The sequence below is a fragment of the Nomia melanderi genome, chromosome 1 (assembly GCF_051020985.1).
Source record: "Nomia melanderi isolate GNS246 chromosome 1, iyNomMela1, whole genome shotgun sequence".
Lineage (NCBI taxonomy): Eukaryota > Metazoa > Arthropoda > Insecta > Hymenoptera > Halictidae > Nomia > Nomia melanderi.
Genome location: NC_134999.1, coordinates 16619606 through 16633072, shown reverse-complemented (window position 1 = coordinate 16633072; position 13467 = coordinate 16619606). Strand labels below are relative to the sequence as shown.

Below are 13467 nucleotides of genomic sequence, written 5' to 3'. Positions count from 1 at the left end.
GAGATTTTTTTGTTAAATATGTTTTACGTACGTCTGTAGGAGATTTCTCCGAAGCCGCGTATTCATTCGAAATATGAAAGATAATTGTATAATTAAATTTTATGCTAAAAAATTATTAGGCTCTGTAACAAATAACGTTCCCTTTGAGCGTTAGTATTAAATGAGTTCATGTTATACACTTGGTCCAATTTTAAGCATATTTATTATTACATAACTTCGGACCAAGGTACACATTCAGCAATCAAGTCTTAACAGACTCAAAAAGACTGCTTTATGGCAGTCAGTGTACTCTGTAAATTTTACAGTACTATAAAATTTGGTCTTCGTTCCCATAACTGCATTGGCTTGCAAGGAATGTTCTGTAAACATAGTCATGCAATCTCTTAGATGTAAGAAATTTTAATAATTACTGTTTTAAATCAACTGTATCTTTACCTCACCGTAATTATTACGGCACGTATCGTAGTACCATAAATTATATAACAATCACGACGATTTACTTTGCAATTGTGCAGTTAATGCTGCTGTTTCTTGTTTCATTTGTTTCAAATCAGCAGTTATTCTCTCTAAGTTTGCTCCAACATTTTTCGTAGATTCAGAATCGATCTATAAAAGCAATGTAACGTATTTGAAAACATGCGATTAAGTTTTTAATATTTAGCATGCATGAAGAGGATTTTTTTGTCCATTAACAATACCTGTTCTTCTAAGTCTCTAATTTCTCGTATAGTGGCACCCGTCTCTTCCACTAAATTTACAAGCTCACTACAATCAGAATGAAGTGTAGCCAATAATTTATAAGCCTTTCTTGACGCTTCATTTGTTCTTGCATCTCGAAATATTAATTCGTCAACAACTGTGAACGATCTTTCCACTCTGCCTGTAAGCGTGTTAATTTCTTTCTGAATTTCCCGTGTATCAGCTAAGACTTTATTGATGTCGTCTTTTTGTTTCCTAACATTATTAATTATTTCTAAAATTCGTTGAGTATATGCCGACCTATTCACTTCTTTAGGAAGTTTTTGAACTTCTGTCACTAACTGTGAATATTGTTGATCTTTGTTACGGCATTCTTCTTGAAGTTCTCTTTCTTTCTCCTTTGATAACTTAATTTCATCAAGTTTCTTTTGACTTGCACTCTACATGTACAAAATTTTAATTTTAAATATGCAACTTAAATTTCACATTTTGCTAACAAAATAGTACTTACAGCTTTTGTTGAATGTTTCTCTCTCTCTTGCCTATATTTTTGAATCAGAGGTACTCTATGCTTCTCCCACTGATTGCCTAAACTTATTAATTTGTTTGTAGTAGCTTCAATCGCTATTTCCAGCTTCTTAATATTTTCCTCACCATCTTCTAGTAGGTCGTAAATACGAACTTTAATTTTTTTCTGTTCTTCATTTATCCTTAATTCTTTTTCCTCATTCTGATAATTAATTGTTATTTGGGTTATACCAGTACTCAACTTCTTAATTTCATCTTGCAATTCTTCCATATTACTTCTAAGACTTTCACACTCTACTTTTATTTTCTCTACTTCTAATTCCTGCTTTTTCACTTGAGTTAGAGTTTCTTGTTTTTGTAATATAGGTTCTGAAGTGTTCTCGTCCTTTACCTGAGACTGCTAAATATAAAATAAAAACCTAAATGGTAAAGTATGATATTGTGTTTACAAATAATGTATGCTTACAGATACAGATGTTACTTTTAAAATGCTTACTTTAGTAGTTGGCATTGTTTCTTTTATTGTAATTCTATTGATTTCACCGACTTCACTTGATGCATTAACATCTGTGACTTTTTCATTGTGTACTTTATTTAACCAATTTATTCGATCAAGAATATTTATGGACTGAGTATGCAGTACTTTCTCATTATAGGATATCAAAGAAGGTAAAAAGGATTGTTGATTTTGCACTTGTTTAGGCACAGGTTGCAAATAATGTATACAATAGTCTTGATACTCTACAATAGTAAAAGTTTTATCAATCTCAATTAAATATTTGGATGCGGCATTAAATTATATAAACAGTAATTGCTACCTTCCTCGCTGTTTATAGTTGGTACCTCCAAATTTACAGATACATAAGGGACACTTGCTCTGCCTCTATTTCTAAATCCCTTAATATGGCAATAATGTGGCAACCATGGAGCTGAAAGGCCTTGCGATATTGCTGCTGCTATAGACTTCTCTAATAATGCAATATTACTAATCGGTTCATTCAAAGTCTTATCATGTTCCTTTGGTAGTTTTTCTATTAGAAACATGAAAACTCTTCGTAGGTCAGCTTCTGAACTATATAGAAACGTTTGGTATCCAATATCACCTTTGTATCCTAAGTCCTAAATTGATAAATTTCCATAAGTAAACATTAAAAGCACCATTGCATTCATAACAGAATTATTCATTTTTCAAAAGCTTACTGAGCATGCTTGAGCAAGTGTAGCACCCAATCGAAAACGGGCTGCCATATTTACAGGTAAAACTGTAGATACTCCAAGACCCGGCCTTATTATGTCTAAACACTTTATTGTTGATTCTACCACTAACTCCGTAGTGAAATCAGCAAGATTTGTTATACTCTCTTCTATGTCACTAAAATGTAGTTAACTATTAACCATAAAGAAGTATTTATAAATAATACAAAATAATTATCGATTGTTTGTTAAGTAAATATTACTAGTTCTTTGTGTTACTAATTACATTGTAAAACGATATTTAGAGGAAAATACGATATCACATTTCGTTCGTAAACATTATCAAAATTAGCCGGTAAAATTGAAATGAATCCTAGCAACATTTGAATGTTTTTATAGTTACGTTCTTATTTTCGGACTCGAAGAAATTTCAGCGCAAAACAAAGTAACGCTGATCAAAGATATCGCGATTTATTTAAATAAACATTACCACCCACTTTTACCGTAACAAAACGTAGCCGACATCGAATGTCAATCGAAGTGAAACTCCCTTAAAGATATGCAAAATACAACTCACCAGCCTATTTGACGCAATGAATGAATAATTATATTGTCAACCTCCTCCATCATCCGTAAAAATGTGAAAATTCTAAAATTCCCTACGGTGTTAACGTATTTTAAGAAATTCGTACCAAGTCTCAGGAATTTAACCTGTCCATGAGTGAAGAAACATTTGTGCACTGTGCAATTATGCAGATGGCGTAACAGATTTTTTAGTTATAAGAGGATAAAATTATTTCAAACTTGTTGTAAAACAAGTGTTCACTATGATAATCGGAGTGAAATTATTTTTAATAAAAGAAAATACTTTAAGATAAAATCAGTTATTACGTTTTAACACGTTAACAGCTAATTGAACTAACTTTACCATTTTTATTTTTTTGGCTATAGTTAATCATTTTTGTACTCATTACGATAAATGAAACGTATAACGTTTATAGGATTTTATTTGCCACTCCTTTTACTACTAAAAATTTAATATCATTGAATATCTTGTTCATCGTCGATGGTAAATCCCATAAAATGTTCTGTCTATTTTATCTACCGTTGGTCTGGGTCTTAACCCTATAAACTGAAATAACGAATCTCATTTGCCATGCTTTCAGTACGAAATAGGAGTTCACAAATTATTTGACAAATATGCTGTATCGTGACAAATAATTTTCTTATTTTCATAAATAAATTTAATTGAAGCTCTAATACTTCAATTTTTTTTTAAATATTCGTGTGTGAACGTTTGATTCAAAATAAACCATCAGGCAAGGGGTTAAAATAAGTATCTTGACACTAGATTTACTGACATTTACTGTACAGTTTGTTCTATTGTTCATAGAAAAATTGTTATCCGTACATTTAGATCTTAAAAATTCGAGGTTTAAGAGTAGACAATTAGGGTACCTATTCGCATAACTGCGTTAATAAAAATCGACCCAAAATTTACCAAATAATTTTATAAAAAATTCAATACGAGTCAAATTGATTCGTTCCGTAAATCTAGTGTTAAGTTTGTGCTATGATTACCTACAGTTATACACAGTTGCGTATATTTGAAAAAAATGTACCTATTTCGAGTACAAGATGTCGCAACAGTACAATGGCGCTTTCCGTTACTCGTTCCAGATGGAAACGATGGATCGAGAGATCGTTTAGTATCGACTAAGCATCCATCGGTGTAGTCTGTTACAAACATAAAAGAGGAGATTTTTATTCCTTCGGAATCGGATAGTTCCCATTAGATTTTCATTTCCCTAGCAGGGACCAAAGTAATGCTGTCATAACGATTACTCGAGGGAATTGTACCGCTAATAAGACAGTACTTGTTTCTTATTCCTTCTGCGATCTTCTCCAGAAACGGCAAGATTTCGCATCCACCAACTCCTTTGGTCACTTGCGTAGTCCGGTAGTATACAGACGTGCCTATTGTAATCCGCAATGGCGGAGACAAATGGGGACGCAAATTTAAACACGAAAAACGGAAACTTCATCTGCGGTGTCGTTGAAGGTATTACTCGCCATCGAGCGATTGAAAACCATACGTATTTGGTCATCGTTTGCGATAGCCTTCTTTTGGTGGGGCAAGAAAGAGAGTCGGGCAGGGGGGAGGAGGGGGCGATTGGAATGCGCTATTCGTTACTTTATTTTATATTGTTCATATAAAAAAATACTATTTTTTTTATTCACAGGCTTTTACGGACGCCCTTGGACTACTGAACAGAGGAAAGATTTATTTCAAAAGTAAGTAACTTCCATTGAATGTAACTTAAATTAGAAGATTGAAGTGCATTTTATGAAATTATGATACTAAATAATTTTTAGATTGAAAAAATGGGGAATGGATTCGTATCTATATGCCCCAAAAGATGACTACAAACATCGTGCGTATTGGAGAGATTTGTACACAGTTGAAGAAGCAGAACATTTGACTGGCCTGATAACAGCTGCTAGAGAATGTGGTATTACTTTTTATTATGCCTTATCACCAGGATTAGATATTACTTATTCGAGTGCGAAAGAAGTTACTGTACTGAAAAGGAAACTGGAACAAGTCAGTCAGTTTGGTTGCACCGCATTTGCATTGTTATTCGATGATATAGAACCAGAAATGAGTGAAGCAGATAAAGAAGTATTTCAGTCCTTTGCTCATGCACAAGTGTGTATTACATGATTCGTCTTGTGTTTGAATTATGGTATGTTTTGCTTGTTACTAACTGTAATGCTTTCTTAATAGGTTTCTGTTACAAATGATATATTTCAACATCTTGGTCAACCAAAATTTCTTTTATGCCCAACACAATATTGTGCAACCCGCGCAATGCCAAATGTAACATCCTCAGAGTACCTTAATACGCTTGGTAATAAATTGGCTCAAGAAATTGATATAATGTGGACTGGTCCTAAAGTTATATCGAGACTTTTAACTGTTGAATCTATAGAAGAAATAACCGAGGTTTTAAAAAGACCACCAGTTATATGGGATAATTTACATGCTAATGATTATGATCAAAAAAGAGTATTTCTAGGCCCGTATTCTGGTAGATCTCCTGACCTGATTCCAAAATTGAGAGGTGTTTTAACAAACCCTAATTGTGAATATGGAGCAAACTTTGTAGCAATTCATACATTGGCTCAGTGGAGTAAATGTAATATTGATGGAAAAAGAGATTTAAGTATGTATCTATTAATTGTATGTAATTCTATACATTATGCTTTATTTTACTTATAGACTGCTTTTTATTTTATAGATGATTCTATATCAGCTGATATCAGATTAGAAACTGAAACAGAAGATGGTCTATTAGGTGAAGATGTTCCTTCAACAATGTCACCAAATATGTATCATCCCAGACATGCTTTAAAGAATGCTATAAACGAATGGTTATTGGAATTTAACAAAAAACGGGCTGCATGGGGTGTTATAGCAAAACCACAACCATGTGTAGCGCCAACAATACCAATACCTATAATTCCCTCTGTAAATACATGTATGAGTCTGACATCAACAACCACCACTACCGTTCCTGCAACACCTGCGCCAATAACTAATTCCAGTCATCTTCAAGCATTGGCTGAAGTTTGCTCAACCGTAACAACTACCGACAGTTTTGTACCACCCTCTGTTCCAGTTATGAATTCATTGGTGTCAGAAACAACTGTTATTAGTGAACCTATACTTTCAACTACTGTAGAAAATGCATCAACTTCACATGCTATGTCATCTATAGAACCTATGGATTGTAATACTACACCTAATAATTCTCCGGCACACGCGGCTAAGATTCACACAGAGGATGATGCTATGATAGAGAATACATCTGTAAGCTCTTTAATATTTAATAGTTATAACTATAAACAGAATATTTATATAATTCGTCAATTCTTATTTCTTAGACATGCAGTGAAGCTTCTGGTAGCATGCAAGTAGAAGTGGACAGTACTTCCCCTGTAGTGAATGGTACTCAAATGATTGTTGAAAATGATAATGAAAATCATGATACAACTGATAATACAGATCAAGAATCTCAAGATTCTATTGATGCTGATAAGCGGTTAACTCAAGAAGACCTTTCATTACTATGTGACCTATTTTACTTGCCATTTGAACATGGTGGTCAAGGTATATTATTATTACAAGAATTTAATTGGCTAAAAAGTAACGCTCATGTTGTCATGAAAAAGCCTAAAGAGGAAACAACTGTATCTCAGGCAGATGTGAGTAACAATCTTTTCACATCCAGTAGGTACTTCTTGGATTCTATTGCAAGTATTTACCGAATCCTTGTAATATTTCAGATTGAAGAATGGCATGCAAGAGCAACGAAAATGAATGATATATGCAATGCCGTAAACAGATTGTTTCAGCGACTTACATACTGTAATAACCGTGAGTTGTTATATGATCTGTATTCATATGTTTGGGATATGAGAGGAGTTGTATCCCTTTTAAACAGTTATGTGAAATGGTTGGGTAAGTTACATTTTGATTTATATAAATAACTTTAAATAATAAATTAAATATACTTACCGATATCCTGCTACATTTTGATACATACGTTTAAAAATTAATAGAAAAAAGTATTCTTAATCAAATAAAAGATAATATTAAGTATGGTCCATATTACATTTGCAATATCATTTTTAGTGTCAGTTAAATATTTTCTAATCCTTGCATCATTTAGTCATATAATAACAAAGAATATAAAAATAGTAATGATGAAATACATAAAGAAAGTTAATTCAAAATGCTAGTATGCTGGTACAATGATATGAAAATAATTATTCACGTTTAATTGCATAGTTACAGAATACATACTATTACATACATACATACTACTAATTTTTCGTTTTTATATAATTTTTACATTATCTTGACTAGTAGAGAGTTGTATTTGTTGTGCTACAGATGAGTGCTGTTATCAATTTTCTCCAAAAGTACTATAATTTACTGCCTATACTTATATTTCAGAACAAAAGTGTCTCGAGTATTGGTAAGTGTAATGTTCTATTCTTTTTTTTGTCTCACTCAATTTATCCTTTTACAAGGTGGATGTTATTAAATATTCTAAATAACAGAATATTACAATTAAACAAATGTACAATTAATATCATTAACAGAAAATTAAAAAATGATATTTCTCTAAAACAAAAATGTTTATTTAAAATGTTAGGAAACTTTATATTACGACCACAGTGGACATCCTTGTAAAATGATATTATACAATTGTAAAACACATAAAGGACATAAATTACTGACTCCGAAAGTTACTGATGTCTTGTTAACTTAGTTTAAACACAAATAAATTTATTGTTTTTATTCGCTTCGCAAGTATATTTTTTATTGAACGATAAAAATTAATTTGTTCGTTCAATTTAAAACGTGTATTTTACAAACATCGTTTTCAAAATATTATATGCGAAGACCAAATAAAATATAGATTAAATACTAAAGTTCCAAAAAGTCTGTATCTAGGAGAAATATTTCTACTGAAATATTTAGTAGCTTATTGACTTTCTAAATAACAAAAAAAGTAAACAAGCATCACTAATAGTTGGAATATAAGTATTCCATAGATCGCTTACCTATGGAATTGCATTTGTACATTTGTTTCTGCGCTTTAGAATCAAATGTACCGCGTGGCGCGCGAAAAATGGACAAGCATGGTTGCCGTAAGTCAAAATTGAAATAAGTTAAAAGCATAATTTAAATTTGCTTTTCTTATTTTTGAACACATTCATACTTCCTACGAATACAGACAATATGCACAATTGCTAAATACATGATCTTTTATACAAAACTGAAATAGAAACTTGTTAATCTATTCAACACTTGAAACCAAACGATACGAGTTTTTTAAGTTCAATTGTATAGAAATATTTTTATGAAATGATTTTCTTCTTTGTCGACTAATGGCTTCCTATTATGATTCTGTTGATACGAAATCAAGTCATAGCAGTTCTTACATTTCTCATAAATATTATTAAAAACATGTATATATATATGTAAACTATCATGGTATTGCATACCATTTGTCTTATAAGAATTAAGAGAATTGATGTGACTTGTTGGCGCGATACATGGCGAAAAGACTCTTTCATAGCAAACACTTTCTGGGAAACTATTTAACAGCATCAATGTGGACCTGAACAAATACTGTGTTCCAAATAACTTTGTGCCAGCTATTAACATATTGGTTGACTTTCTTTCACAGATAATGTTTGGCAAGAATTCATTCGCTGCATTAACATTGCATAATATTACTGAAACTTATTTGGTGCAGTTCGAAGTGTATACTCAAGAGGAATAATTTGTAGCGAATAATTTTTGCCAACAGTATAAGTGTATGAGGAACAGTACAGCTTTAATTCACTGACTAACGTGCATTTCTGTGTTTTCTGTCTTGTTGATAGCGTTTGGCAGATTCCCGTCGACGATGACAACGTTTACCCAGGGCAGCTACACATGTATGCGATTCACCAGTCTGAGTAATCCAACAAAAAGCGCGCGTCCAACAAAGCTTCAAACCAACGAAAACAATTGCATATTTTCTGTTCGTGTTTGAAGTTTTGTCAAATTATTGCAATTAATATGAACAAGAGATTTGCGCGTAGAAGCAGCGTTCTGATGACTAGAAAGATCTATGTGTACTCAACACATATACCTTTTGCGCCTCATAAGATTTAATGTAAGATGGACATACTTTCTTATTCTACAAAAATTATTAAACTTTCAAGTACATGAAATCTTTTAGATGTATTTTGATTTTAATTTTATACAATTTTCTTATAGTAACAAGAAGTTTGAATTGTTCAATGTTTTATAATCTAAGATTCACATATCTTTTTTTATATTTCAAAGATTCATTGAAAACTTCCTCAGAGACTATACAAATGATCTTTATGAATTTTACATAGTAAAGATTTTTACGTACAAAGTAAGTCCATCTGCAACTTCTCCAAAATTGGCAAACTTAGGACACAGCTTTGTGATCTATTACGGGCTTTTCCTAAATAATGTACTGGTCACGTACAGCCTGCAAAAGTTGCGTTTATATATATATTTTTTTTATTACGTTTCAAAATTATCAAAAGAAGTTTATCATTTATAATGATGGATAACATTTTCGAGATTTCATGTTTTCTTGGTTTTGTGAGAACATCTTTCGTGGGTTGAGAATGACTAGCGAAACATCTTCCTTCTGCCAACTTGCCTGTACTAATTTCTTTTAGTTCCAGACACTATATTCTTTTCAGGAGTAATAGGAGTTTTATTTCAGGCGCATTTTGGCAAACTGGACTACCATTCCACTAATCCCAGTCCCATTTCCTTTTCCCTAAGGTTTTATTGCTGCGCGAACTCTGGTGCAACATTCTTCGAAGACAATTTCTATTGTCATTTCATATTGGTAGTAATTACTTAAAATTTGATATGAATGCAAGACTGTTTAATATAACAAAGTCTACATTTTTTAGCCAAATAATATATAGTTTTTTCATTTTTTCTCTTTTGTAAATTATTCGATGTGCGAAGATCAATTATTTTATACAGACATAAAGAGATATCTGATTTATTGAAATGTTGCACCGTAGTTATTCGATCCGATAGATTTCTTTATTTCGCGATGTTATACTTTCTGTTTAATGAACATTGTGAAAGACTCGATATATCAAGCGAGGTAAAGAAAACCATGGCGCTATCGATCGAAATGTACTTATGCATGTTACAAATTTAACTAAAGTTAGTACTCTGAGCAGTGGAAGCTGTATTATATATTTAATAAACTGCATAATCGCGCGTACATATCCACACATTTAATTATTTATTAAGATTAAATACTATATCTTTGGGATAGGGTTTTCCAATGGCTGGAAAGAAACTTTTATGAGTGGAGACCAAGAACCATGGGTTTTTCGTGGAGGACTTACAGCTGATCTACAGGTATATTGACACGTTTATTTCATTATGAATACATTCTGCTTGAAATGATATTAATATCTATTTACTCTTTTCAGAGATTAATTCCAGTAGACAGTGGGAATGATCTATTTGTTTACAAAGCACCAGAAGTGCCTAGTAGTAAAATTTATACAATTAGGCCTTACTTAACCAGCGACGAGGAAGCAGTTTACGCTGTATGCAATAAAATTTATGGCTCTACGATGTCGTCTGCAGTGGCAGATAGGTATTTGAAACAATTTCACCATATTTTATTAAAAATTGTAACATATTATATGAATTTCACATACAATAATGACATACTGTTGTTTATTTTCACTATAGATTGATTAGTGGCTTCCTAACTTTAAGTTCAGAACTATGTATGGTTGTGGAAGATGAAAGTGGTGTGGTCGGTTATGCACTGGCTGCCTTGAATGTCAAGACTCACAACCAGAAACTGGCTGTTTCTTTAATACCCGAGTTGCGTTTGAAATATCCGTTAGATGATAGTATAAATGATATGCCTCAAAACGTTCAGGTACATATATTTAAATAGTGTTTTTTTAATTAGTCTTTTACATTTATTAACACCTGCAATTTATTTTTTAGGATGCCATACGGCACTTCCATTCATTTGTCCCAGACGTGTCTGAACAGTTATGCAGACAACACCCATCAAAACTTCTGTGCGCGGTGTTGCCGTGTTTAACCGATCAATCTGTCCCTAAAAGACTAATTACGTGTATTCTTGCTGCTCTGAGAGCAAATGGTGAATATGATAATGAGATTATAATTTATGGAAAATACATTAGTAATTGATGTTAATGTTTAATAATATTCGTAGGTTCTTTTGGTGTACACACTACTATACCAAGCACAGACAAAGAAGCACATGAATTTTATAGTAAATTGGGCTTTGTCGATATGAACCCAGCGCACGAAGAACACTCTGGAATCAAAACTATGTGTAGAAGTTTCTAACAAAGAGTTAGTACACCAGTGATATTTGTGAATAAGGTCTACTTGCTTGGACCATCTTCAAAAAAGACTTCTAACGTTTGAAATATTCATAATGAATATAGAAACAGTAATTTTTAATACGGTTCGAGAACATTTCTGCTGCCTGTACTATTTTATAATGGCAGAATATTATCCGTTGAAAGGAACTTTTATTTCTGGAAAGGAAAGGAAACCATTCAGAGGTTACGCATTAAATGTCCACTGATGAATGGTACTTGCTTTCTGAGAACTGTCACAGAATGTCTGCCTTCTTGAATTAGAAAATCACCTAAATGTGTTTAACGATATATACGTATGTACGGTGTATATACAATATAGAATGAATGCATAACGTCTGTGTCATCGAACGAAAAAGGGATAGTGAAAAGAGTGTAAAACGTGCAATAGTAAGAATTAATGAATCAAAGCGAAAATGAAATAGTAACAAATGGATATGTTAATTTTATAAAAATTTGCATTTGTGTGTTGAATTGCTATGGAACTTTAGTATATAACCGGTATGCTTGTATATTAATAGGAATACTTCTTGAAAAGAATGTATATAACGTGTTAAGTGATGTATGATGAAAAAATACCAGTGTATGTGTGTGTTCCAGTGATAAATTATCGAAGCTTTTTAACCCATTGAAGGATATTTTCTTATTGAAATCAATCGCGTGCGCGAATAATTGTGAACAGGATGTAAGGAAATTCGGTTTTACAAACTACGTATTTGTTATAAGAATGCGAGAAACGAGATCTAGTTTTAATATCCGGTTTAAGTTTCTTAACGAGAACTACCTAATCCATAGGTATTTTATTGTTTCATAGTAAAATTTTCCCTGCAATGTGTACATAAATTGGCCTTCAGCGTGTCCACTATTGAGATCGTTTTACCCGTTTTACATTATTATTTTAATAATATTGTTTTTAATCACAGAAATATCGATATTATAGTGACTTCTAATTGGCTCTATGCTTGCAACATATACATGTACGCATGTGTATGCATTGCCGCAGAATGTGATATGTAGAATTTTTTAGGAGAATAGTAATTATTTCACTACCACCCGAATGTATCAGAACAGTTAACTATTTGTAACCTGAATAACAGGAATTATACATTTTATATAACCGTTTATTTTAATATTAAGTTCGTTACCATCAATAGTAACTGAATCCTAACAAACACGCAAAGCAATTAGTGTTTTGGAGAAAAAAGCAAATTCGATAAACTCCATTATTATATAAAACAAAACAAAAAAAAAAGAAAATAAAAATAAATAAATAAATAATACCTAGATTATTGTATCGCTGATTAGGAATTAACAGATTAGTTATCTATACTGGCTTACATGAATCTGTGTATCGAATCTACAGAACCAAAAGAGGTAGGAAGTAATCACGAAATAAAAAGAAATACGCACACGTATAAAAATGGGAAGAAATGAAATAAAAATGAAGATCTTAGAGATTTGCCTTATAACTATTAAACTACATAATACTACAATAATTATAATGATATCACAGGGTGAGGTGTGAACTTCTTATTCCAGTCGAAACGGAACTGTATTAGGATTTGCAGTAGTGCCATGTACAAAGAAAAGGTTTGATTGTCGTGAAAATTATATCGCTCGAATCTGTTTCAATTCCGATCATTTGTTCTGTAGAAATTTTATACTCGCCGGATTTTCACGATGATCCCATAAAGAGAAATGTTACTTCGACAGGAAGACTGGAAAACATTTTGTTTAAAGCTTACCATTACATTACAAAGTCATCGAGTACTGTTTGAAATATATTTCTTTCGCGCTAAGTACAGCCATATATTTTTTACAAGAAAATTAATGCTGTTATCGTAGAGAACCGATTTTGTAATATACTTTGTATGCTTTCGATTTTGATGTTCCTTAACAGTTCAAGCGTATAACAATATTTCCAGTTACCTCGTCGCGTACTTGTAAGTAATATATGTTTAGTTAATACTATGAAACAATATATGATTACTAATGGTTTATTTAAATAAAAATATCAAGACTGATACTTTTGGTGTA

General features: G+C 32.0%; 2 protein-coding genes across 6 annotated transcripts; one reads left to right on the top strand and one right to left on the bottom strand.

Moving 5' to 3' along the window:
- Nucleotide 1: 1 nt before the first annotated feature.
- LOC116429514 (coiled-coil domain-containing protein 22) lies at nucleotides 2-3513 on the bottom strand. Of its 4 annotated transcripts, none has more exons than XM_031982534.2 (8): nucleotides 2999-3513; nucleotides 2428-2614; nucleotides 2046-2346; nucleotides 1724-1968; nucleotides 1211-1627; nucleotides 699-1139; nucleotides 436-606; nucleotides 2-359 (listed from the first exon to the last, which is right to left on the bottom strand). In XM_031982534.2, the coding sequence occupies exons 2-7, from the start codon at nucleotides 2473-2475 to the stop codon at nucleotides 487-489; spliced, it is 1572 nt and encodes a 523-aa protein (XP_031838394.1). In that variant the 5' UTR covers nucleotides 2476-2614; nucleotides 2999-3513; the 3' UTR covers nucleotides 2-359; nucleotides 436-486. The 4 variants fall into 4 exon arrangements, with proteins under 4 accessions (XP_031838394.1, XP_031838395.1, XP_031838393.1 ...); XM_031982535.2 differs by having other exon boundaries at nucleotides 2428-2599; nucleotides 2919-2999; XM_031982533.2 differs by having other exon boundaries at nucleotides 28-359; nucleotides 1211-1624; nucleotides 2428-2599; nucleotides 2999-3496.
- A 555-nt stretch (nucleotides 3514-4068) lies between these two features.
- On the top strand, nucleotides 4069-13456 carry Oga (O-GlcNAcase). 2 transcript variants are annotated; one of them, XM_031982436.2, is made up of 13 exons: nucleotides 4069-4483; nucleotides 4665-4716; nucleotides 4798-5131; nucleotides 5210-5648; nucleotides 5724-6295; nucleotides 6370-6690; nucleotides 6772-6946; nucleotides 8887-8940; nucleotides 10329-10414; nucleotides 10489-10658; nucleotides 10757-10952; nucleotides 11024-11183; nucleotides 11259-13456. In XM_031982436.2, exons 1-13 carry the CDS (start codon nucleotides 4414-4416, stop codon nucleotides 11393-11395), a joined length of 2766 nt encoding a protein of 921 aa, XP_031838296.1. In that variant the 5' UTR covers nucleotides 4069-4413; the 3' UTR covers nucleotides 11396-13456. The 2 variants fall into 2 exon arrangements, with proteins under 2 accessions (XP_031838296.1, XP_031838297.1); XM_031982437.2 differs by lacking the exon at nucleotides 8887-8940.
- The last annotated feature ends 11 nt before the right edge of the window (nucleotides 13457-13467 follow it).

Coding starts and splice junctions, on each gene's coding strand:
- LOC116429514 (XM_031982532.2), bottom strand. CDS start 3,051: ATGATGGAGGAGGTTGACAATATAATTATTCATTCATTGCGTCAAATA. Junction 1,969..2,045: donor AACTATAAACAGCGAGGAAG/GTAGCAATTACT, acceptor TTACTATTGTAG/AGTATCAAGACTATTGTATA. Junction 1,628..1,723: donor AAACAATGCCAACTACTAAA/GTAAGCATTTTA, acceptor TTTTATATTTAG/CAGTCTCAGGTAAAGGACGA.
- Oga (XM_031982436.2), top strand. CDS start 4,414: ATGGCGGAGACAAATGGGGACGCAAATTTAAACACGAAAAACGGAAAC. Junction 10,659..10,756: donor TCGTCTGCAGTGGCAGATAG/GTATTTGAAACA, acceptor TTTTCACTATAG/ATTGATTAGTGGCTTCCTAA. Junction 10,953..11,023: donor ATATGCCTCAAAACGTTCAG/GTACATATATTT, acceptor TTTATTTTTTAG/GATGCCATACGGCACTTCCA.